General features: G+C 44.7%; 5 protein-coding genes across 5 annotated transcripts; 3 read left to right on the forward strand and 2 right to left on the reverse strand.

Moving 5' to 3' along the window:
• Positions 1 to 9,392: 9,392 nt before the first annotated feature.
• On the forward strand, positions 9,393 to 12,481 carry BDZ99DRAFT_565695 (uncharacterized protein; the record flags this gene model as incomplete). Its single annotated transcript, XM_033727506.1, has 3 exons — positions 9,393 to 9,425; positions 11,102 to 11,345; positions 11,403 to 12,481. The coding sequence occupies 3 exons, from the start codon at positions 9,393 to 9,395 to the stop codon at positions 12,443 to 12,445; spliced, it is 1,320 nt and encodes a 439-aa protein (XP_033582722.1). The 3' UTR covers positions 12,446 to 12,481.
• Positions 12,482 to 17,035: 4,554 nt separating this feature from the next.
• BDZ99DRAFT_377454 (HET-domain-containing protein) lies at positions 17,036 to 17,449 on the reverse strand (the record flags this gene model as incomplete). Its single annotated transcript, XM_033715070.1, has 1 exon — positions 17,036 to 17,449. A coding segment is annotated over one exon (414 nt), but the record flags the coding sequence as incomplete, so codon positions are not given.
• A 415-nt stretch (positions 17,450 to 17,864) lies between these two features.
• On the reverse strand, positions 17,865 to 19,601 carry BDZ99DRAFT_457721 (glutaredoxin). Its single transcript, XM_033718750.1, has 2 exons — positions 18,709 to 19,601; positions 17,865 to 18,630 (listed from the first exon to the last, which is right to left on the reverse strand). The coding sequence occupies exons 1-2, from the start codon at positions 19,181 to 19,183 to the stop codon at positions 18,302 to 18,304; spliced, it is 804 nt and encodes a 267-aa protein (XP_033582724.1). The 5' UTR covers positions 19,184 to 19,601; the 3' UTR covers positions 17,865 to 18,301.
• A 1,345-nt stretch (positions 19,602 to 20,946) lies between these two features.
• On the forward strand, positions 20,947 to 23,800 carry BDZ99DRAFT_457722 (potassium uptake protein). Its single transcript, XM_033718751.1, has 6 exons — positions 20,947 to 21,152; positions 21,205 to 21,465; positions 21,516 to 21,735; positions 21,786 to 22,122; positions 22,169 to 22,523; positions 22,573 to 23,800. Exons 1-6 carry the CDS (start codon positions 20,964 to 20,966, stop codon positions 23,587 to 23,589), a joined length of 2,379 nt encoding a protein of 792 aa, XP_033582725.1. The 5' UTR covers positions 20,947 to 20,963; the 3' UTR covers positions 23,590 to 23,800.
• A 590-nt stretch (positions 23,801 to 24,390) lies between these two features.
• Positions 24,391 to 24,801, forward strand: BDZ99DRAFT_514409 (uncharacterized protein; the record flags this gene model as incomplete). The annotated part of the gene is made up of 1 exon (XM_033724872.1): positions 24,391 to 24,801. One exon carries the CDS (start codon positions 24,391 to 24,393, stop codon positions 24,799 to 24,801), a length of 411 nt encoding a protein of 136 aa, XP_033582726.1.
• Positions 24,802 to 25,910: the final 1,109 nt, after the last annotated feature.

Below are 25,910 nucleotides of genomic sequence, written 5' to 3' on the forward strand. Positions count from 1 at the left end.
ATATTTTCTCTACCTTACCTAGCTTGCCCTAGTCCGCGTAGAGAAGGCCTAAGTTTCCTACTGTATTAAGTATTAATATATACTCTGCCCTAAGTACCTTTTTATATTCTTACAGCACTTACTTATATATCTTTTCTACCTTACCTAGCTTACCCTAGTTTTTATAGAGGTTGCCTAAGTTCCCTACTATATTAAGTATTAATATATACTTTACTCTAAGTACCTTTTTCTTTCCTTATAGCGCTCGCTTATATATTTTCTCTACTTTACCTAGCTTACTCTAGTCCGTGTATAGTATTCCCAGCCTGTAAACTGCACCTAGTATTATACTATTCTTATAAATATTTGCTTTATTTGCGTTAGTTCCTTCTAATTTAGCTAGGCCCCTATTACTTACCTTATAACCTATTAAAAGCACTGCTATAAATAGCCTAAGAGCCGATATTACCCTATTATATACTGCTTCTCTAACCTACCTAGCACTGCCCACCCGACTACTACTACTGCTAGCTGCGTAAATACTACCCGCTGCGCTTTATCCTGTATATAAAACGCCTATTAGTGCACTACTAGGTAAGTTATATAGCTTACTAAATCTTGCACGTTTTCTACTAAAAAGTAGCTGTATAATAGCTAAACCGCCTTAAGAAATTTAACCTTATTACTTACTATATTAGAGAGCTACTCTAATATATAATCCGCTATATCTGCAGACTGCTTACTTACTTTGCTAAGAAAACTATACTATATATTTTTATTATCTAAATACGCCTAAAATAGGAGCAGGTTAGCCGCTGCTATACTTTTAGCCTAAATTATATAGTATAAAATTGTCTATATTATCTAAACGCTATATTTAGGGTAGTTATAAAGTAGTATACTAATTTAGTCTTATAATTTTATAAGGCCTTTCTATTACTGCTTATAGAGCTTAATATATTTCCTAATACTAACTCTGCTCTACTATAGATAGGAGGCAGCCTAAGTAATAGCTAGCGGGAGGCTGTTAAAAAGTATTAGCAGCGCCTTGCTTTTAACTATATCTATACCTAATAGTTAAAGTTATATACACGCAATATAAATTATATTATAGCTTAGGTGCCTTACTATAACTACTACTATACTATTACCGGAATATAGTCTATACTTAGTTATTACTAAGCTTACCTAGCTTCTGCAACTTACTAAGTTACTCTAAGTTAGTAAGCTAAGTTATAATTAGCACTAATCTATGGTCTGCTCTAGAGAGATACTAGGTAATATTATATATATTAGGGTTAGTATTACGCCTTTTACTATTTTAGTTAATATTATTAAAAACTATTAGCTAGTTAGTATTATCTAGCAGGCTTAGCTAGCCCTCTATATTCCTAATTATAGTATTAATATTACTATTACCCGTAGCTAAGTATACCCTGCTACTTTCTGCAATCTATTTTTCTAGAATCCTGCTAGTATAAGTTGCAATACTCTATTTAAGGCTGTCTTCCGTTCTACTATTAAGCTAGAACACTAAGCTAAACTTCCGGCAGTGCCTTTTTATAAACTTAATAGCAAGCTATATTTTACCTATTCCGCTAAAACTATATAATATAAATACTTTTTTATAGCAGCACTTTTTCTATAAAAAAAGGGCTTACTTAAGCTTAGCTATATTAGAGGGCCGGTTTATAAACTTATTTACTATAGGCACACCTTATAAACTAAATAGTATTTAGTAGCTTTCTATATTTTTAAAAGATTTTAGTTAGCTATAAACTATAGACTATATATTAATAGGCTAAATAAAACACTAATATTTTCTTCCGGATATATTATCCGCATAAGCTTTTATCTGCTTAAACACCACCTGTAACTCTATATATTAATCTATAGCTATAATAATTATATTTTTCTACTTTAAGTTTTCTAATCTAATATCCTCTAGTTTTCTTAACACGTTAAACTAATAGTACTATCCTGTATTATTAAGCCCTAACTTATTATAGGAGAATTGCTCTACTATTTTTTCCGTTTCTATAGTAATTACTAGAAGACTCTAGCTAATACTAACTAGATTATTTTTAAACAGCGTAAGAAACGGAACCCCGGTTCTAATTAATACTAAATACTTAATTTTATTTTTAAGCGAGCTAGATAGCTATAGGTTTTAAGCCTTATTCTATACCTTATACACCGGGTTATTTACCCCTATAGCCCTGTTAATAAAGCCCTTTTTAAAGTTGCTAATTATAATAGAATTAAAAAAGAATAAGGCTGCTAATATTGTATAGCCTGCTTTCTATATTTTAGTCGTGCAAAGCAGTTATTTACGCCTGCGTGGCGAGCGGTAGCTAGTAAGCCGCACTGTTGTCACGGTATCGACCGCGACACCCTACCTACCGAAATTCTGCCGCAGATTGCTACAACTCCAGCAATCTGCACCGGCCTACTACCGTTAGCCGGCCTCTTGCTCTGCCTGCCCTGCTCCGCTCCCGTCTCGCTTCCGCTTCCTATCCTGTCCCGCTCCAGCCACCTACCGGCTGCCCCCTTTTCCTATCACCTGATCTGGTAAGGACCTCGCGTACACGCGTGCCACGCGCCGAAACGGCATAGAGGCCGTACACCACGCGCTCGGCCACGCCCTTATATCCAGTGGCCCGTCTCCCGTCTTCCTGTCCCTTACACAACGTCTTAATTCTCTACGTAGTATTGTATATAGCACCTAATCAACACTCCTCTTTAAGCCCTTAACCTCTCGCGTGTAGCGCTATTATAATATTACGTTATATCTACTTTTACTACTATAGACACCCCTGCTAACCCGACTATAATACTTCTAGAGCTTGTTAGCTCTATAAAGGAACAGCAGGCTGCTGTAATAGAAGTCCTGTCCGCCTAGAAATAGGAAATTGCTGCTCTATAGGAGGAAGTAGCCGCAATTTAGTCTAAATCTACCCCTACTCTACTACTAGCGCCCGACTAATAATTTACAGGGCCTTCTATTTATAAATTAAATAATAGCTTAATACCTGCTAATAATATAAACTATATATAGACCCTAACTATTAAAGTTACTTTACTAACTTTAATAAACTCCTTCTTAATAGCCGCCGCCCTGCTAACCCTAAAGACTAAATATCTAATTAACCCTCTAATATTTAAGGGGAGTTAAAAGGAACTTCTAATTTTTATCCGATAACTATAGTATAAACTAGAAGGAAATACTAATTAATACCTAACTAAACATGCTCGCCTGCTATATACTTACTTTTAATTAAAATCTAACCTATTAATACTTATTAACCCCTTAATAGACTAAAATATCTATACTATTAATTAACTTATCTAATTCCTGCAGGCTATATATAGTAATCCGAACTAGAAACTTATATCCTTAAATTAACTCTATATACTAAAGTAAAAAAGGCGTGCTTTTATATTATACTTTACTAAATTCTAATAACTTGCTGCTAATATAGATCTAAATAAAGCTAGCCTAATAACTTAGCTCTAATACTCCCTCTTTAATAAACTCCGCCGTGTAATAGTTAGTACTACTACCCCGGATAATCTAAATAACTATGCCAACTTAATTGCGAAGTATAATAATAATCTATAATTCCTGCCCGGCTAACCCTTTTAATATTCCCCTCTATTATAAAAAGACCTAGATATAATAGAAATTAATATATCTAAATATACTCTAGCCGGCTTAGCTAAATAAAATAAATATTATTAAAAGGGCCTCTGCTTTAAATGCGGAAAGCATAGCTATATCTCCCGCAATTACTCTATTCCCTTACCCTAAGTCCGATTATCTAGCATAGATAAGCCTTTAAGCCCCTAACCGCGTATATACGCGCAATTAACTAATTCTACCTAATTTTTATCTGCCCGCTATTTCTTTATATCTACTACTTTATTCTCTAGCTTTAATTAATCTAAAGGGAGCCGCTTATCCTGTATAAAAAAGTTATTAAAAGCCCTATTCCAGGGCTAAGTTACCCCCCGGGACTATTCTAACCCCGGATTTCTATAAACCTGTTTAAAAAACCTAAACCTAACTCCTAAAAATAATAGATTTTTATCCCTATTTCTATATAATAAGGCCCTACCTATATAGACGCTATAGCTCTAATTAATAGTAGAGCTATAAGTATAGGTTATATTTACAGGAATCTAGCGCGCGTATAGAACCTCCGCCTTAACCTGCTCCCTTATATTTTACACCTAACTAGATTTAATAGAAAAACACTTAAAAAAGAATAAATTACACACTCTACATAAGTAACCCTCCGCTACCTAAACTATATAGAATAGATCCGTCTCTATATACTAGAACTTAGCAAATATAAGCTACTACTAAAATAGCCCTAGCTATATAAGCACTATATTAGATTTAACTATAATAACTAATAACTATTATTTCGATTATCCTAATACTAGGCGTAATACCTACGCAACTCCTAAACCTCTACAATAAAAACTTATATAAAACAGCTTCCTAAAGCGCCCCTTATTAAGCAGTGCCTAATACTTCTAACCTAATACTTTTACTTATAGTAATTAAGCCTATTTATATAACACCGATATAATTACTAGCTTCCTAAAATAGTACACTAGAGAAATATACCTAACCCTAAACCTAAGCTAGAAACCGAACCCAAAACTAAATCTAATTCTAAATTTAAACCTAATACCCGGACAGATATCCGTATACTAAACGCAGCGTCTATAACCCAATTAGCCCAACAACCTAATTATAAAATCTTTGCTATTACTATTACTAATATTAATAAGGCCTTAGCTCTAAAAACCTAAACTAACCTAGCTATAAAAGTCCTAGTATAATATTACTATTTACTAAAAACCTTTTCCTAATAGGAAGCTAATAAGTTACCTAAATACTAAATATATAATTATAAGATTATACTTAAAAACGGCAAACTGCACGGATTTAGCCTGTTATACAGAATATTATAAAATAAATTAAAGGTGCTAAGGAAGTACCTTAATAACAACCTTGCAAAAGGATTTATCCATACTAGTTTATTACCTATTACCTCTCCAGTTATCTTTATTAAAAAGCCCGGAGAAGGCCTATAATTCTATATTAACTACCGCGCGCTAAATACTATAACTATTAAGAACTAATACCTAATCCCCTTAATTTAGAAAACCCTAGTATAATTAAGTAAGGCAAAATACTATATAAAGCTTAATATTATCTCCGCATTTAATCGCTTATAAATCGCGAAAGGAAATAAATAGCTAACTGCTTTCCAAACGCAATACGGCCTGTTTAAATACCTAGTAATACTATTTAGATTAGCTAACACTTTTAGTATATTCTAACACTATATAAACAACATGCTCCGCCTGTACCTAGATATATTCTATACTATATATATTAATAATATTCTAATATACAGCAAAAACTTTAAAGACTACTAGTATTATATAAAGCTAGTCCTAGAAGTAATAAAAGCCGCCGGCCTATAACTAGATATTAATAAGTATAAATTCTATTAGAATAAGGTTACCTACCTAAGGTATATAATATTAATCGGCGGAATTAGTATAGACCTAAATAAGATTAAGAATATCTATAACTAGGAAGTCCCCTATAATATTAAGAATATATAAGCCTTTATTAGATTTGCAAACTTCTACTAATAATTTATTAATAATTTCTCTAGCCTGGCCGCTTCCCTAATTATACTTATAAAGAAAAATGTTCCGTTCCGGTTTAATAAGTCCTGCCGTGCGGTATTTAAACAACTTAAGACAGTATTTACCACCGCCTTAATCCTCTGTTATTTTAACCCTAAACTGCTAATTATTATTAAGGCCGATTTATCTAACTATATAAACGCTGGAGTGCTTTTATAAATAGATAAATAAGGAATACTTTAACCTATAGCCTACTTTTTAAAATAATTAAGTCCTGCTAAATATAACTATAAAATCTATAATAAGAAACTTTTAGTAATTATTTAATACTTTAAATAATAGCGGCCTAAACTAAAAGGCGCAGTATTCCTAATTTAGGTTTTTAGCAACTATAAGAACCTGCAGTACTTTATAACTATAAAGTAGTTAAGCTACTAATAGGCTTATTAGTCTAAATACCTGTCCTAATTTAACTTTTTAATTACCTACTAACCTAGTAAGTATAGTAAGAAGCCTAACGCCTTAACGCGTTATATATAAAATACGCCTGCGTAAAAAAAAGCTTAAGCAGCCCGAAATTAAATACTGCTCTATTCTAACCTGTTTATATAGTTAAATCTAACAGAAACTAACTAAATAATTTAGGAGATTATTAAGAATAAATACCTAAATAATAAGTTTATCTAGGAAGTTCTAGAAATATTACGCTCCGGAGTATACCGCTTTAAAAAGATTACCCTAAGCAAATATAAAGAGCAAGATAGTAAGCTCTATTTCCGCAACTAAATAGTAATTCCTAATAATAATAAACTAAAGATTAAACTGCTTTATTATATATATAATTCCCCTGTTAGCAGCTACTCTAGATATAGAAAAACTTTAGAAATCCTCTAAAAAAAATACTACTAGCCGTATATATTTAAAATAATCCGCCGATTTATAGTATACTATTACACCTATTACTGTATAAAGGCTTTAAAAAAGAAGTATAATAGCTTTCTAAAACCCCTGCCTATCCTGCAGTATTACTAGTAAAATATTTCTATTAACTTTATTATTAAACTACCTAAATCTAAAGACTGCACTAATATTATAGTTATAGTAGACCGCCTAAGCAAGTACTAATATATAATTCCCTGTAGAATAATTATAGCTAAGGCTATAGCTAACCTATTCTACTAATATATTTAGGTATATTACGGATTACCTAATATATATATATCTAATCGAGGATTATAGTTTATCTCCGTGTTTTAGAATAAACTCTATAAGCAACTATATATTAAAGCCTAATTATTATTAGCCTTCCACCCGGAAACTAATAGCTAAATAGAAAAAGCTAATTTAATACTAGAATAAGTCCTCCGCGCCTATATAAACTATAAGCAAGATAACTAGGTTACCTAGCTGCTATCTACTTAGTTTAAGGTAAATAATATCTAATCTAAATTAATAATAGTAATACTGTTTATTGCTATTTTAGGATAATACCTAAGAATAGGCTTTAAACTGCTATTAGGAACTCTGCGCCCTGCCTATTAAGTACTATAAGCACTTAAGGCTAATTAGATAGTTAATAAAATATTAGATATTAAGTAGTTTATCTATAAAGAGATAACTTAGGCCTAAGCAATATAAAAAAAATATGCTAACTAAAAATATATAGGCGCACCAGCCTATAAAGTAGGTAATAAAGTTTAGTTAGATATATAGAATATCTATATAAATTAACCCGCTAAAAAGCTTAATTAGAAAAACCTAGGAAAGTTCCTAATTATATAGATTATTTTTCTATACACCTATTAACTAGGCCTACCTAAATCTATAAAAATATATCCTATCTTCTATATTTTATTACTCTGTCCTGCTGCTCTATAAGCTAACTACCTGCCTAGCTAGAAGTTGCCCCCACCTAAACCTATTTAAGTTAAAGAAGAAACTAAATAGTATATTAACTGTATTAAAGGTATGCGCCTAAACCGGCGCTAAAAGTAATATAAGTACTTAGTCTAATAGACTGGATATAATAACCTGTCCTGGCAACCTGTTAACAACCTAAAGAACACTACTACTGCGGCTAATTATTATTGCCGCCACCCCGAAGCTTACAATCCTGCGTCCGATAAGCCCTATCCTGCTGGACCCTGAAACCTTAATCAAGATTTAATTCACAGCCCTACTCCCGATAAATAGCCGTACACATCACGAACAGCGCCTCCTACTCGCTAAGAGACTTAGGTTTAGGAGGGGGGTACTGTCACGGTATTGACCGCGACACCCTACCTACCGAAATTCTGCCGCAGATTGCTACAACTCCAGCAATCTGCACCGGCCTACTACCGTTGGCCGGCCTCCTGCTCTGCCTGCCCTGCTCCGCTCCCGTCTCGCTTCCGCTTCCTATCCTGTCCCGCTCCAGCCACCTACCGGCTGCCCCCTTTTCCTATCACCTGATCTGGTAAGGACCTCGCGTACACGCGTGCCACGCGCCGAAACGGCATAGAGGCCGTACGCCACGCGCTCGGCCACGCCCTTATATCCGGTGGCCCGTCTCCCGTCTTCCTGTCCCTTACACAACGTCTTGATTCTCCACGTAGCATTGTACATAGCACCTAATCAACGCTCCTCTTTAAGCCCTCGACCTCTCGCGTGTAGCGCTATCGTGACAACTGTATCGCCTGTTTCCTTACTTATTATATAGATAAACCTATGTTATACTAGTTAGTATAGCTACAACCTGTTATATATATAGGCCTGCACTTATACTTTATACTTTACGTCCGTATTATTCTTTAACAGCGCGTTCTCTATTAAGCCTTACCTTGCAATAATCTTTTTAATTGCGCGCTCTAGCTTAGTTAAGTTAAATTATCCCTAGACGTTGCCTTTAATTATTACTTAGTGTCTCCGCTTCTAAAATATATAGTTAGATAGCAAGATATATATATCTATATACTCGTTAACTATTATCTAAAGTTAGCTAAGTATAATTATAAGAAGACTATAGTAGTTAGCTAGATATCTAGTATATTTAACTATACTGCTAATAAACCCGCTAGTGCTAGTGCCGCTAATTATATTAAAGTAGTCGCACGGCTTTAGCGGCAATTCTAGATTAATAACTGCTATAAGCTGCTTTAAGATCTAAAGCGTTAAAAGGCCTTAAACGCCTCCTTTATTAAGGGCTAGAAGGCAGAGCTTATAGTCCGGTATAGCGGCAGAATAGGTTAGATAGTAGGTTTAGTAAACTTATAAAGGTTAGTAATAGAAAGGATAGCAGTAAGGTAATAGCTTTATAGAGCTGGCTTTATCTTATAAAAGCGCCGGTCTATCTTTAGCTAAATAAGGCTAAAAAGCCAGGCGGAGCTAGCCTCTAGTTATTAGCCTTTAGAAGGGAGAAAGCTGCAGGCGCTGGCGAGCATAAGCAGCTGCGTTACACGCTTAAAGTGCAGAGCTATATTCTACTAATATCCGCATTAGAGCTACCCGGAAGCTGTTTAGCTAGGATAATTAGCGGCACTTTCAGGCAGTAAATTAGGGCTTAAAAGTTTTAGTGCTTTGCGTGGGCTAGCAGGGAGAGCAGCCGGCCTGTTCCGGCTACACCCTTATTAACTTAAGCTGTAGTAACTTAGAAAAGTACTTATCTATAGCAAATCACGTGCGTAGGCTAATAGTGCCGGATATATAAGGTTAGGTGTTAAGGCTTCCGCTTATAGGTGGGTAGAATCTGTATTACCGCTATGTTTAGGGTGAAGCGGTATTCGCTAGCAACTGTATGCGGCGGCGCAGAATATAGAGAAGGTGGCGGTCGTGTATAGGAGATAAAGTGTGCGTAGCAGTTACTAGTTTTAGAAATATAGAGTCGGACTTTTATATATTCTAAGGGTTAGCAAAATAAAGCAAGACTTTGCACAGCTACAGGTTAGAGGGTTACAGGCCTTACTTAATTATTATGCCTTTATAAGTATTTTCGGGTACGGAACTATCTTACACTAACCGCTATTAATTGTTGCTTCGGTTAGAGGTACCGATTAACGTAGCGACCTAGCATAAATTTGCGTGCGATAGCAGTTATAAGGCTAATAATAACTTCCTAATATAGTAGTGAGGTTCTAAGACTCGGATAACGCCTTTTTATAAGTATTAGGAGTGATAAGAGCTTAATAGTAGTGCTGTGGTGAAGGAGTTCTGTTTTGCCACGATAGAAGGCTCTCCGCAAATTAGGCGCGAAGGCGACAATGCGAACGTAATTTTTAGGTAGGAGGTGTTATAAATATTCAGCAGTAGGCATAGTACACGATTTATACAGAGCTGTAGGAAATATTAATGTGTGCATAGAGTCTGAGTTTTTTGAAGTCAATGTACCTATTGATTTTCTCGCCACGCAGGGTTTCTCGCTACGCAGGGACGCACGTTACAAGGTTTTCCAGAGCCAAGTCGCCTTTTCTGAGCCAACAGGAGGCCGTCGTCACTAGCGCGCCAGCTTTTAAACTCACAAAGGGATGTCAGACAAGGCGTTGCGGCAGAGAGCCTGTCTTGTTATCGTCGTTTGCGAGTGGCCACGCGCCCTGCGCCTTGTGCGTTGGCAACCAATGGCAACCAAGGAATGTCCAGATAGCTTTGTCGAGAGCGCACGGCATGAAGGCAGCGGGATACTGGCCCTGGGGCACTTCTCATCCTCCTTCCATAAAACAGCTGCGCCCAAACGTAGTGGCTAGAACGATATTTCTGCGACAGGGACTAGTTCAAACCTCGTTCACCACCGCTCCATACATTCAATATCCACGCAGAGAAGGACGATCTACATTTCGAAGCGCGATCGTGGCGCATTCTTTGTGTATCTCGTAAATGCAGCGTAACAAAGGCTTTTTAGACCTGTAAAGGCTATTGCGGCCAATGAAATCTCTTTCATCAACTTCCCGTACCGTAATTTACCCTACCCGCCACCTGCACTCTGACCACATGATGCAAGGGGCTGTACCACTCATTTTATGCCTCTGTACGCAGAGTCCGAGAGAGCCCCCATGACCCTCCCCCTTCTCCGCGCTTTCAGCTAACACTACCGGTAACCTTTACAACCACATTTTGAGCAATGGCTCCAGTCTGCTGTCGGTCTGAAGAGTATGAACTTCTCCCAAGGACGTCCTCGGATTCTACAGAGACGTCAAACACAGAACTAGGGCATTATTCGTCTCCTTCGAATGTATCCCGATTTTGGCGCCTCCCAGCGTGGTCTTGGATTCGATCACCGGCGTGGCCTTCTATACGATCACGACTGGGGACGATTCTCGCAATAAACCCCGGAACATCTTGCTCACCAAGAAAACGACGACTGCATTACCGCCTTATATGCTGGGCATTTGTCACTCTATTGTCTTTCATCATCACATCATTCGTATTCACCATCATTTTCTGGCCTTCGTATACCCACTTACCGGGTCACTACAAGGCGCTCCAGAGAAGGTGTTCAGAATCGTCAAAGCCGGGACGAGGGAATGTTCACAATGAGAAAGTGTTTATCGCTGCTGCCTTGTACGACCCTGGAGGAGACCTAGTCGGAGGAGATTGGGGTAACGCAGTCTTGAAGCTGGTGGAGCTTCTAGGGCCAGAAAACGTTCATTTGAGCGTGTATGAGAACGATGCCGATCCTTCCGCAAATACAGCTCTTGATACCTTCCGAGACAAACTTAGTTGTAAGTGTCCTTAGAAAAAGTCTTATGACCGAATGAGACTTACAGCGTCTCCTGTAGGCAATATCTCTCTCACTTCAGAGCATCTTCCCCTTGGAGATATTCCCCGCGTCACGATACCAACTGGTGAGAGGCGAATGAAACGTATCGCGTTTCTTGCAGAGGTCAGAAATCGAGCACTACGCCCGCTCATAGCTACAGCCAGTCCTTCAGTACATTATGACAGGCTTCTGTTTGTCAACGACGTAGTATTCAATCCAATCGACGCTGTCCATCTACTATTCTCTACAAACATTGACACGTCTGGCCGCGCGCAATACGGTGCGGTGTGCGCAGTGGACTTTATCAATGCCTTCAAATTCTATGATCGGTTTGCGACTAGAGATTTTGAAGGATATGCGATGGGGATACCTTTTTTCCCATGGTTTACTGACGCTGGCGATGGAATAAGTAGGCAGGATGTTTTGGACCAAAAGGATGCAGTTCGAGTGCGTGCCTGTTGGGGAGGTATGACAGCCTTTGAAGCGAAATGGTTCCTAGAGACCCAACCCCGGAGAAACTCTCCTGGTGAACCAGACCAGAACCCTTCAGCCGACCTCAATGTATCACCACTCCGCTTCCGCTACGAAAAAGACCCTTTCTGGGACGCGTCTGAATGCTGCCTTATTCAGGCAGATCTCACTTATCTTCGGCATGGCCGCAATATTACGACAGAATCTGGTATCTTCACCAATCCCTTCATCCGCGTTGCTTATGATTCGCGAACTCTTAGCTGGCTTCCTTTCACGCGTCGAGCGGAACGTCTATACTCCTTTGTGCACAACGCACTCAACCATCTGATCGGCATGCCTTATCGAAATCCACGGAGACTAGAACACCCTGGGGACGAGGTGGTTGAGAAAGTCTGGAGATGGGATACTACAGGGAAGGGACCTGCGCAGGATGAATCCGATAGCAGTCTCACCGGATCATACCATGATGTTAAGCGGGTGGCTGGTCCTGGACGCTTCTGTGGAAGTAGGGCGCTACTGGTATTGAACGAAGATCCCAAACCAGGGGAGAAGAAGTGGAAGAGCGTTCCACTTCCTGCACCACCTAAATGAGAGCCTTCCTATGGACATGCAGTGTCTGATGTGGACCGAACGATCTGTTTGCTCTTCTATGTATTACAATCCACTGATACCCTATTCCGATTAGAACTGCGAGCAGTTAGCGACCTTACTGTCATCTCAATCTTGATATCCGCACCAGCTAACCCAATAAACAGGCTTATCGGCTCAAGTTCACGTCTTCCTCTAGCTAAACTACAGCTTATCGTTCCATCTAAAGTTTCTTGGGGTATCTAAGCTAAGTCGCTCACAGAATGTGTTAGGGAGTAGCGGTGAGGGTACGGCAGGCACGTGTCATCTCTTGTATATAGCCTCACCTTCCGCAGACCTGTCTCTGTTCTCTATCATCATCATCCAATACATCACGTACACGGCATACAGCTCCTTGTTCCGTGACAGAATGTGTCGATTTCCACCATAAGCTCCGGCCCTCATATATCGTCTCCATACTTGCAGTGGTTCCCCGTAATACGACCTAGTCAGAATGGCGCCCAAGTTCGTCTCGCCTGTGACCTTTCAAGCCACTGGCTGTAGATTATCGTTACGGTAATTTTGTCTGCTTTCGCTTCATAGCTAGTGGCCGCCAGAAATGGCACAGCCCAATGCTAAATGCATCTGGCAATTGTAATACCTGCGATTCGCTTCTCCTCTTATCTACAAGATGGGGCGCCTTCCTTCATCGTACATACTTCGTGATAGTAAAAATGTGCCTATGTCTACTAGCGACGGCATGTTACCATGCTTGAGTCTGAATATTGAAGCAAGTATATACTTCTACGTAGTCATCTTTCCATAATAGCCTCAGCAATCGCCGCTTCAATCTTACCTCGAATTTCTCTAACCATACCTTTTACACCATGAGCTCTCCTCATTCTACCTTTCGCGTTCAGTCATCTCTCTCCTGGTCGCTAGTCCGTTTACATCATCTATAAAGCTGCACATCGGACTTCAGCACGACCACGGCACATATTATGCTGTACACGGATTAGCAGCTCCATCTTCCTCGTCTCCCGCCCCATATAGATTCGGAACCATAACCGCCTCTACCTCCGCTCCTCGCACGCGCACTCACACTCACAATCACGAGACGGCATTCCCCGAACACGTTGGAGCTTGAGCCGAAGATGAAGCTTCCCCAGACAATAGTGAGCCTGTCTTCGACACTCACACTTGCACGCCTACGTCCTTCGACACAACCGGAATCATCAGCTATTGGGTCTGTTCGGCGCTGAACGATATGTTATGCGGTAACAGATCCTGGTGATACGGGTTGTTCTCGGCACGCCCTGATCGAGATGTTGAGGAAACCCTTTTGGGTGTCAAGACATCTGCAATTGCTTTCGGCGTCAGCCATTCGACGGGGCAGGCATTCTCGTTCATGAAACAATTAAGAACCGCGTAGTAAGGGAGTAAACTGCTAATTTCGAAAAAAAATAAAAATTGCGCAATGTCTCGCAGACGTTGGGCTTCTTAACATATATCTATTTCCAGGCTATCTTATATAAGGACAAAGGGAAAAGCCTCTGTAACTCTACCGATGTGAATCCCAGCGCAAACGCAAAATCCAACGATTCGAAACGCTCCCGTTGGCTGATACATGGAGGGTTCTAGCTCACACCGGCGAAGGACTACTCGGAATTTCCATTTCTGCATATCCCCACTCGTAATTGTAGTCTTGCAGACCCAACTTGAGACCGGCATACCGCTACTAGGGAAGGTTCGATTTCTAACGAGTCCCCAGAACCAAAGCATTAACCGCTTTGAAATCCATATGGAAAAACCGTGCCACTAGATCTCCTTTGTGTATGTGGCCCCCCCCCCTTCCCCAACAGCTAATGAGTTTTCTAGTGGGTTGTGAAATATTGTCTTGTCTTGCATCAATCCATATAACGCCTCCAGTAGCTTCTCGTCGATGGCTCTAAGATATTTCGAGTGATGCCGGCTTGCTTGCAACGGATGTAGTGAGTCGCCTGGAACGTCCGGTTCAGGTGAGTCGTCAGTCGAGGGAGCGGAAAATGCCAAAGGAGCTCCATTCAGATTTCTATGACTGTTAATATGAGCAGAAGGTTGTTGATCGCACCTCCCCACTGCCGACGACCTCGAAGAGAAACGCTTGCAGCTCTTACTTTATCCCGAACCCAGTTCAAAGCCGATGGATTTGCAATTTTCGAAACCCATGATCGGGCCTCTTCAATCGATGGTGCCATTGGCCACGGCTCTACTATCCGTGATACAATTGAGGTACAGTAGCCATAGATATAAAATAACCTCGGTGCCTCGTTGAGGACACTGCTCAAGGCATCTGCTACGGAGCTCGGGATATAGAGCTTCGTCTAAAAGCTTCCGCGGCCACCATGGGCCACATACCGCTATTTGTGTCGTCCTTTACTTGCTGCAGGAAAGGCTCAAGGAATAGGTGTACCGCCCTGACATCATTCACCATGGTTGAGAGGTTTATTAGCGGTGCCCGTTTCGCCGACGAATTGGGAGCCCAAGATGGGTGCAGGAGGTCGACTTCTGCAAGGTTTTCGAACCGTCATCCCTTCCCACGTGTTATATTGCGGGTATAGTGGTCGGCGTCGTCAACACTGCTGTTGGAATGATGGGTGTTATTGTTGCAATGGTCGGACTCCTGATCAACGGTAATGGTGGCGGAAAAGGTCTCAGGAGAACGGAGCGGCATGATACATCTGGAGCGTCGAATCGCTCGGTAACGACTTCGAGAGCCAATCTTTTTCTTCATCTAGGGAACCTGTGAGACTTCTCGAGCTTAGTGAGCATGCTTTGGACTTGGACTTAGACTTCAGCAGCTGCGGCACGATGTGGTCACACGTCACCATACCTTAGGGCAACTAATATTATTTACCAAATGCAGCGTAGCCCTGGTATAGGTCTTACTAAGATTTATAAGCCTTGGTCGAAAGAGCCTAAAATGTCAATTTATTGCACCAACTCCATTCATATCATCCATAGCTCAAAACGAATCAGCATGGGCCCTTCTTAGAACCTTATAGCACCTTAGCCCCAAGAATGATGTAGATGGCCTCTTCATTTTCAAGTTAACAATCACTTCAACTTGAATTCTTTTGGATTCGTCCCCCGAATGTCCCTCGCTTCCCCGCTCATAAGACCCAGTACAAAGCACGCCCCAACAAAGACATACTGGTCGCCCGTCGGTCGTAAGATGACTGGGTACTGGAAGCCATCCAGAACACACACTACGTCTTTTTCTGTCACTTCCAGCGGCCCCATACCAAGATATCCTTCCTCGGTCTCGAAAAGGCGGCAGATGCCTATCTCGAGTGCTCCAAATTTGGCCAAAGTTCTCGCCCACTCGACAGAAACCGCATATGAGAGGGATGCTTGATCAAAGCTCAGTGGGACCCTGAGCGGAGCACTGTTTAGGTAGGCTTTCCAAATGCCATGTCGTACCGGTCTCATTTCTTCGTCTATGGCCGTGGAGTCCGAATCATTTGGAATCAGAGTCCCCAACAGTACAAAACCCTTCCAGAAATCATACTTCCCGTCTGCCTGCATGTGTAGCGTTGCGAAGAGGGCCGTCGCGGTCGGGATCCCAGTGCGGTATTCCGGACCGTGTCGCCACGAAAAGTCAAGAAGATAAGAACCCATGGCACCGGTATGCAGGAACTCGTTGTTAGGTTGATAGCTCACGAAGCTAACGGTAGTTATCTGCAAGCCAAATACGTGCATGGTCTTGTTTTCCAGTTTTGGTAAGGCGATGGGCTTCGAACGGCTGTCGAAGACACCTTCATCCGCGCGGGCTTCGGAATCAGGACCGCGAACATGGTTCACCATTGGCAGATGATATCGTGGGGCCCACGAAGGCAGATCGTGATCGCTTGAACCTTTGGGGCCGACCGCATCGTGGAGGAAGAGTAAGGGCCAAGAAGATCTGCAGGTTACCTCGAGATAGGCCTTGATGAAATCAAGGCAAACTTCCTGAACAGACTTGTCGTAATCTGGTTTAATGGAAAGCCGCGCAGGCCCCAGGAGGCTGTAATAGTAGTCCCGGGGGTTCGTAGCCTGTGTCTTGTGGTTGAAGGACGACAGAATACATAGCGCGGCACGGTTGCTCCCAGTGGCTTTGGAGAGGTGCTTTTTTGCTACCAAGAGGGCCTGAACTTGTTTTACAATGTCGCCAAGTTGGTGCAATCTCTGGAGGTATTTCCACATATTTTCGGAAACGAAACCAGGACGTGTCTGGCCGCCGAAGCATTGTGCTACACGACGTACGGAGCTTAGAGCTCTATCTAGCTCGTAGTCAGACATTGAAGCCCCAGTGGGGCTAATAAAGATGAGCCTCTTCGGCCTGGAAAGGATGATTTCCTGGAATATCCACATTCGTGACCAGTATGGTAAGTCCACAAAGTCGCGAAGAGCCATCCAGTGGCAATTTGGAATGATCGTTTGCTCATCAAGTAGCAAGTTGTGAGCGTAGAGGTCCGGGTGGTGCTGTAGCCAATCCAGTTTGCGAAGGGTATCGACGTTGCTCCTCGCCTTTTGGACTTCTTTGGAGATGATTTTAAGTGTTTCGATGGCTGTATTGATCCATGCCTCCGATTCAAGCCACGAGTAGACAAAGTGTGCAGAGGAATAGAGGTCGGCCATTAGTGAAACCTGTTGGCTTCTTTCCGGATCATTTTTTTGATTAATGCACACTGCATCCGCCCACAGCCACAAGGTCTTTCCACCCCACTGGTGGTACTTTTGTGCCTTGGGAGTGAGGCATTTCAAGGCTTCCGCCAGATTCTTGGTGACCTGCCACCTGATCCCGTTCAATAGAATTGTATTAGTTACTGAGGGATCACCCCAGACGTAGGACAACGCCGCGAAGCGAGGCTTGTCATCGAGCAGTGAGACTGTACTCAGTCGACAGGAGGCGTAGATTTGCTTATCAGGAGGAGCCGGCAGGAGCTCCAGAAGACGGATCTCCTTCTTGGCGGGATCGAGCGACCTGTAGATGCATGGCGGTGTCATTTCGTCCATAGTCACCTTGACTATTAGAAAGTAGAAGGAACTAATGAACTATGTAGGAGTTCAATAATTGAATCACTAGAATAGGGCCAGTTTCTAGGAATTCTGATGAAGGGCGGTTAGTTTTAGGCAGCAGGTTTAGAGCAGGCTGAAATAGCCGGATTCGTGGGGGGCGGGGCTATCCTGGCGGAGCATGAGGTACGTACTGATCCGCCAAGCAAGGCAGGAAGAGAGGGATCAGAGTGATCAGAGGGAGCAGGACTGAATTGTATGAAGGGACGAAAGGATAAATAGTCTGGAGGATTTCTTATCTGCAGTAAATTATGACGGCAGATTTTACGTGTTAAATTGAAGAGTTGTTTCTTACGCACCTATTTCGTCAGCTATTGAAGCTTCAACTTCGATCCGTCTACGCATTACCTTCGATCCTCGCGCCTCTTGAATTAGCCTCAAGCAAAATAGCCTAAAAGGTACGTAGAACTGCCTGGTTATATTCCTATTAATTAGGACAAGATATAACTCAAGATCTTGTTTGATTCCTAATTTAAGCAAGTGTAAACACACTTTGAAACATCCACAGTCATTCTCCTCCTCCTCCTCCTTCTTCTTCATTAATTAAGGGATCTTACAGAAGTGTCGTAAACCACCCCCCAGCCTCAGCGACCCTAACTACCACTTAGGTATCGAAAGCGCGAAATCAAAAAGCCAATGCCGACGCCAGTAGACCTCCGATCCGATCCCAGATGCCCCACCCATTCTTTCCTTTTCTGATGCAGTTCTCCAAAAGTTGCTAGCGATGTAGCGGTATAATACACCACTTCCATGGCCCCAAAGCGGGCCCGAGGAGCCGAGTCATCACCTCTTCACCTCTTCCTTGCTCTTGACCTCGATCTTGGTGACCTCAACTATCCGTCTGCCACCCATGCTCCTGATTGTGCTGTCCAATTTGCCTTTCTGGTGTAGTGCCTCCACGTCATCACCGCCGCCGATACTCCGGCCGTTGATTAGGACATTGGGGACGGTATGTCTGCCAGTGCTCTTGGCGAGGGCAGCTTGTAGCGCGGGACCGAGTGGGTGTTTATCGAGTTCGACGACGTAGGGCGGTGGCACGATTTTGTATTGCTGGAGGAGGATTGTCTTCGCCTTTCGGGAGAAGGGGCAGAACGATTTGGAGAAAATGATGACTGCCAACAATTTAGCCCAGGCCCACAGGTCCAAACTCAACTCAACTCAAAAAGACACTAAACGGGAGTATAACTCACTCGGGCTCTTCTTCAGAATCGCATTCAACTCCACCTCCACCTCGTGATCCTCCTTCGTCTCGGGCTCCTGCTTCGCCTTAACTACCTTCTTCGCCGTCTCCTCCGCTGTATGCGGAATGTCGACTACCCGCTCGCTCTCCTCCTTCTCCTCCTCCTGCTCCTTCATCAGCACGCGCCCCGCCACGCTCTTCTCCCCCCGCCCCTCGTCCTCCTCGCTCAGCAGCTTCTGCCCCTTCACATCCGCCGCCTTCTTCGCCGCGTCCTCGGCCGCCTTTAGCCGCGCGCCCACGTCGTCAGCGTCGATTTTCTCCGCCGCCGCCTTCTCGGCCAGGTCTTTCGCGACGAGCGCGTCGGAGGTCTTGGTGTAGAAGTCTGAGTTCTGGGTGCTGCGCGCCGAGGAGGTCATGTAGAGGGTGATGAGGACGGTGAGGAGGACCATCAGGCCGAAGACTTTGATGCGGCGCTGGGAGGGCATGGTGGGTGGTGGTTGTGTGTATTAGCTTATTTGGGGGGGAGGAGTGCGGTCGGTGGTGGTTGACGGTGAAAGGAGAATCTGGAGGTGGCGTTGCGACGATCGGCGACGGGCGTCAGGGGCTTGGGAGCACGAGAAACGGGCCGAGGGGGTCTGAGCGCCTGGGCTAGGGCTGCGGAGAAGGGTTATGCAGGAACACAGGGCTAATGGGCTGAGTGCTGGCTAGGCTGGTTTATTGATAGTGAGGAGGACAGGAATAGGGATTTTTGGTGTGGGTTTCCGCGGTTTGGAATGCTGCGTGCTCTTAGCAATGCACAATATTTGACTCTAATAGGAAAGGGAGGCTGTCGCTGTCAGACTTTGTCGAGTTTGCAATGTCTGCAATATTGCCTGTTTCATTGTCGTTAAGGTCTCGTAGCATATTCAAACTTCTATGAAGAAGGAAATGGAATTGTCGTCGGAAGTAGGGTTTTCACTACCAGGATGTTGATAAAAACGTAGCGCAGCCATGTCTCACGGTTTCACGAATATGAGTAGGATTTGAAAAGAAGTAGCCTGGATGTAGCAACTAAGGGTCTAGATGCTGGGTTTCTGCTGGTACAAAGTACACTTCAACTACCGTGTCACGTGATGGTCACGTGTGGCTTAGGTAATATCCACTGTCTCTCCAAGCATCTCGTTCATCTCGTTCATCTCGTTCATCTCGACACCCTGACCCAGCTGGTTTCGAAGGCCAAGGTGGTTACACCAACTTGTCCAGATGTCGGGTCTTGTCAAAGCTTATCTGCACGTGCTAATCCTCAAGGATCATCACGTTTGAAACTACGAGGAGGTGGTGTGAGGGTGGCTTCTGCGTCTCATTGGCTAGACACAGGGTAAGCTTTAAGTTGAGGATGTGTAGGACGACACCGAGCGGAATCGAGCAGCACTGTGGAGACTGCTAGATCATACCTGGAGCGTCAACACCAAAGGGTCTCGCCTGTCACATCGCAAAGCGCGGGCCACATAAAGCCCTAAGACGGATCGGCACGGGCGTTTCTGGACTGGGGAGCGGGGGGCTACTGCAGCGTCCCTTGATGCAGAAGCTTAACGATCTTCACGTGCTTCAGTCTTCAGCATTCGGTCTCAACGGCCAAGGGGCCTAAATTCACTTCAGATTTGGAATCTTTTCTTCACATAGTGGTGCGGAGGTGACCGATGACTCTGTCGGCATTTCGAAAACAGCATCTCGCCCAGGGGCCGAGGATATGAGTGAGCTGCTCCCGACAGCAGGCATTCCACCCTGCTGCAGCAGCTCTCCCACAACTCTGGCGCTCATGCGGGATATATCCAAGTTGGAATCCCGGACGTGGCCCGGCCGGGGCTGTGCTTGTCTCCACACCCTAACCCGCGATGGTAGCCGTCGCCTTCGATGGCATGGCGTTGAGGCATTTTCGCCCTCCAATTCCATTGCTACGATAACGCAACACTTTCGATAGTGACCGACGCTGCTCACCCTCTACAACTGCTCTCCATGCTGGAGAGGCCTGCGCTGGGTAGTTGGTTGCCGTGAGAATGCGCCTCCACCGGCATCGACCCTCTTTGTCCGTCATGGCTGCAGCTCTTCCGCAGCCAACCATTCGCTGCCGTCACCACACGCCCCTCGTTATGCCTAGCTATGGTGATGGTGACGAAATTACTATAAAGACCCCTGCCGTGTCGTGGGCTGCTGAGCTCTTTCAACCTCTCCCCTTCTTGCTACTTCACTGATCTATTTTCTGCCTCCACCTCTGTTCCGCCTGGCATGCAGGAACAAAACGATGTTCAATTCTCAATAACCCAGGAATCCGGTCGGCGTGCGCCTGAGAATGGGCGCGTCGGCTCTATCTACTCCGATCCCAGCGACTTGAAAATGTCCAAAGTTAGGACTAAAGACATCGAGTTCGCTGAGGATGGCCAGGACGTTCGCGAAGATGATTACAAGAAGAAACAAGTATATCCATCCTGCTCACCGGCCGTACTTGCGTCGTGTTAATCGGCCTTAGGTCTTCAAAGGAGCTACCTTGTTCTGGCTGGCCTACCAGTCCACTGGAGTCATTTACGGTGACATCGGAACCTCTCCGCTCTACGTGTACTCGTCGACCTTCACATCCGAACCAAACAAAACAGACCTGCTTGGAGTCTTGTCTCTGATCATCTGGTCCATCACATTGATCGTCACTGTAAAATATGTCCTCATTGTGCTCTGCGCCGATGACCAGGGCGAAGGTGGTACCTTTGCCATGTATAGTCTCCTCGCACGCTTTGTAAGATTTCATTGTCGTTCACATCTTGAATTATACTAACATAAGATTAGAGCAATATCTCTGAACAGGACCCCAAAATGAAACACACCATCAAGCTTGAACGCTATATGAGCACTGATATAAAGCCCAGCAACAGATATGTAAGGAACTTTTTGGAGCGCAGTTCGGTTGCTCGCGTTCTCTTGAAGGTTTTATCGGTCCTTGGAGTTAGTCTTATTCTGGCAGACGGAGTTCTCACTCCTGCGCAATCCGTTCTTGGGGCCATTCAAGGTGAGCACAGCCTAGAACCTCCGCGTAGCAACTTACTCATCTGTCCTCAGGTCTCAAGGTTGTGAAAGAGGATATCTCAAATGGCACTATCATCGGTGTCTCCTGCGCTATTCTCGTCTGCCTCTTTCTCGTCCAACCCTTCGGCATTCATAGGGTTGGCAGTGTTTGGGCACCGATCGTCGTGCTCTGGCTAATTTTCAACATGACCTTTGGTATCTACAATCTGGTCAAACATGACTACACCGTTTTTAAGGCCTTTTCTCCCTGGTTTGCGGGACATTACTTGGTCAGGAATAAAAAGGACGGTTGGATTTCTCTGGGAGGAATCCTGCTAGCTTTTACCGGAGTTGAAGCCCTCTTTGCTGACCTCGGCGCCTTTTCCAAAAAGTTAGTCGAATTGACCTGGACATACACATATCCTAACGAAATCTAGAGCCATTCAAATCTCCTGGTTGTGCTTGGCCTACCCCTGCTTACTCTTGGCATATATCGGTCAAGCAGCATATCTTGCCGACGATCCTTCGGCATATTCGAATCCCTTCTTCCAAACGGTGCCACCGGGGATGTTCTATCCCTCTCTGGTTCTGTCTATCTTAGCGGCCATTGTCGCATCGCAAGCTATGATCACCTCCTCATTTCAGCTTTTGAGTCAGGTTATGAACATGAGCTACTTCCCGCAGATCAAGATGATCTATACCAGCGACAAGTTCCACGGCCAGGTATATATTCCCATGGCGAACTGGCTCTTGATGGTTGGCACAGTCATAGTCACTGCAGTCTATAACAACGTAAGTCTGCATCCAGCTAGCCACGCTTCGAAATTCTCACACACTTCAGACTACCCGCCTTGGGCACGCGTACGGCGTATGCGTCATTCTCGTTACCTTCATCACAACTAACATCGTTGCCATCGTCGCCATCGTAGTATGGCGGCTAAACTGGGTCCTTGTTGTCGCGATCTGGCTTCCATTCATCGCCCTCGATGGTGTGTTCCTGAGTGCCGCTCTCACGAAAGTCCCCGACGGAGCTTGGTTCACGCTTCTGCTCGCGATCCTTCTCGCTACCTTCTTCATCCTCTGGCGGTACGGGAAGGAGAACCAATGGCGTTCCGAAGCAAAGGACCGGCCACGTCTGCACCGTTTCGTCACAAAAGGCACCGACGGCAAACACAAGCTCTCCGACGCGTTCGGCGGCGGCGAGCTGACAACTATCAAAGGCCTCGGTATATTCTTCGACAAAGCCGGTGAAATGGTCCCAACCGTGTATCAAGAATTCCTCCGCAAGTTCGAGGCGCAGCAAGAAGTCCACGTCTTCCTGCACCTACGCGCTCTTTCGAAACCACACGTCTCCGAAGAAGACCGCTACGCCGTCTCGAGGACTACGCTGGTGAACTGCTACCGCCTGACCATCCGCCACGGATACAACGACCGGGTCATCAGCGCCGACCTCGGCGAAATCGTGTATACCGAGCTCCGCCGCGCGATCATGACCTTCCGCTCCCTCCCCGCCCTCTCAGCTTCCGAGTCTGACGGCGTGGCATCGTCCTCCGCTGTTTCAGCTTCCTCCGATGCTGTCCAATCCGACACCAACAGCGTCTCTAAGCTCTCGTTCGCGATCCCGAACGACGCGTCAGTAGAGCGGCGGATTCATAAGCTCGACTCAGCGTACAAAAAGCAAGTTGTCTACATTGTCGGCAAAGAGCAGTTGCGTCTTCTCGCGGAGAAGAACAATGTCTTCAAACGTTTTGTCTTGTATATCTTCATTTGGTTGAGGGAGAACACGAGGGCCAAGATCAGCCAGATGGAGGTGCCGATTGAGAAGCTTGTCGAGGTTGGCTTCGTCAAGGATATGTGAGCGTGAGGGATGCGAAGGGTCCTTAACCTAAATTGTTTTCTTCGGCGGTATGTCGAGAAGGGTGCTCTCTGTTCATGTGACGACGACTAAGAACTTATCGAGGTAAAGGTAGAGGTAGCTATTAGAACACATCCAACTATCTCTATTTTGGTCATTAATCCACTCATCCCAATACCTTTTTGAGACTTTTCTTTATCAATATCATCGTGACCATCACCTTTGTATCGAAAAGTGCGCCACAGTGAAAACACTCAATGTGTCTCAGCCTCTTGAATGTCCCTTTATCCATCTCATCTGAAACATCTACGTGGACACAACAAACATGTCTCGAATACCAGCTACCGGGCTGTGACATCGCTTCCTATTCTTATAACACCGCATGTGTGCGTTAGTTCTGCTTGAAAAGGACGCGGTGAGACGAGATGGAAGGGTTTGTTTACCTTGCCTAGCCGACCCAGAGCTCCCGATCTGCTCTGCGAAATAGCCCTTGACAACAACCTCCAAGGACGCATCGCACCACTTGCGAGCAGCGTCCGCCGCCAGCTCTTCCTCACTTCCCCCTCCCCTAGTACTGCTGCTTCACCTCCTCATCCTCGCACCAGCACACCCGCCACCTCCGCCGCCACCGGCGGTGAATCCACCATCACCTGAGCAACACACCCTCACCTCCTCACGTCACTCACTTACCCACCCAAACCACAACCCCAAACCCCACCCACCGTCGATCGATCAATCGCAGAAACTCAACCCACCGCACCATCTCCAACCATCCACCAAACCCAAACAAAAAGCCCCCACGCCATGTGCATCACGCGCAACAAGCTCTTCACGTGCGGCTGCCGCCAGGGCCCGAAGCGCGAGATCTGCCGCGCCGCCATCGCGGCCCGCGCCGTGTGCGAGCCCATCCCCGAGCGTGCCGAGCGCGTGAGCTACTTCCCGTGCTACGACTGCATCCGCGCCGACGTGTTCCGCGAGAAGGAGGCTGCGTACAAGGAGGAGGTGCGCGTGCGGGCGGAGGCGGAGCGGGAGCGCGAGAAGGGGTGGGTGAAGGCGGGGGAGAGGGGCGCGAAGGGAACTAAGGGGGGGAGCTGGGGGTATGGTGGTGGTGGGGGCAGGGGGAAGGGGGAAGGAAGCGGAGGCGGAGGCGGAGGAGGGGGGATGGGGTTGGGGATTGATTTGGGGGGTGGGCCGGAGGTGTGGAAGAGGGGTTAGGGAGGGGAGAAGAGAGTAGGTAGAGGTGGAGGTTGGAGAATGGAGGGGGGAGGTTGATGTGGGTGCTGGTGCATTACCGGTGCAGTGGTATACGTGGGCGGCGGTACTTGGGGTGGTTTGATGTGGTACCAGAAATGGCGCGACGGGTTTGAGAATGAGATTGAGGTTGAGATTGAAATTGAAATTGGGTAAGATTGAAAAAGCCTTGGAAGGCTGCTTGGCTGAGCTACCTTAAGGGTGGTTGGAGGCATCAAACGCAGTATCCAGATAGAAGGTTTCAAATACACCATGCCCATAAGAAATCTCTCCCCAGGGGAAAATACTTCATCCTACGATTCTCCCAAAATGCTAGTAGTGAAACACCCTTATGCCTTGAATTGTATAGTTAAAATACCATTGAACTTTCATCAAATTATCTCAATTCTTCTTCCACAAGTCCCATTTCCAACCCCTCTCCATTCATCAATCCGTGGACATAGCACTCCCCAACTAACTTAACCTGTTTTGTAGAGTCTTTGCTTGCATTCAGTTTCTCGCCGTGTGTGTCGATTCTCCCTTCAGAACAATCGGGACGTGAATCCCAGGGATGATATAAATGACATCTCCTCGCAACGCATAGGAGGACATAATCCAATATAGCCCTTCTTAGTAAGTAATGAAAAAGCGTCGGTCACCACAAGAAGACTTCACCTTTTCCGTGAGCTCATCAAACACTCCAGTATACGTTTGATAAACAATATCTCTCCGATCTGGAGAAGGCTTACTGGATTCGGTAAGGGAAAATGTAAGCTTCTCTTCCCAATCAGAATATAGCTGGCTGATATCGTCGGAGGAGAGTTTCTTGAACCATCCGCTATCGGTACCTATGGTCCTTCGCAAAGCTTCGCGTAGTGACTGAGTTGGTGCGGCATGGGGATAAGGGTCTCGGGTATGCGGGGAGTACGTGAGCTGCGTCTAAAATTCGTTGTATCTTGTGGAGAGCTCGACGACCTCGTACATTGCCCATTCGCCAGCTTGGTGTGCCGCGTTGAAGAGGAGGGACCGAGTTCGTCAATGGTATCAATACAGATGCCTGAAAAGCAAGGATTCGACCTCTTTCATGTAATGTC

Source organism: Mytilinidion resinicola, assembly GCF_010093595.1.
Source record: "Mytilinidion resinicola strain CBS 304.34 unplaced genomic scaffold BDZ99scaffold_2, whole genome shotgun sequence".
NCBI lineage: Eukaryota > Fungi > Ascomycota > Dothideomycetes > Mytilinidiales > Mytilinidiaceae > Mytilinidion > Mytilinidion resinicola.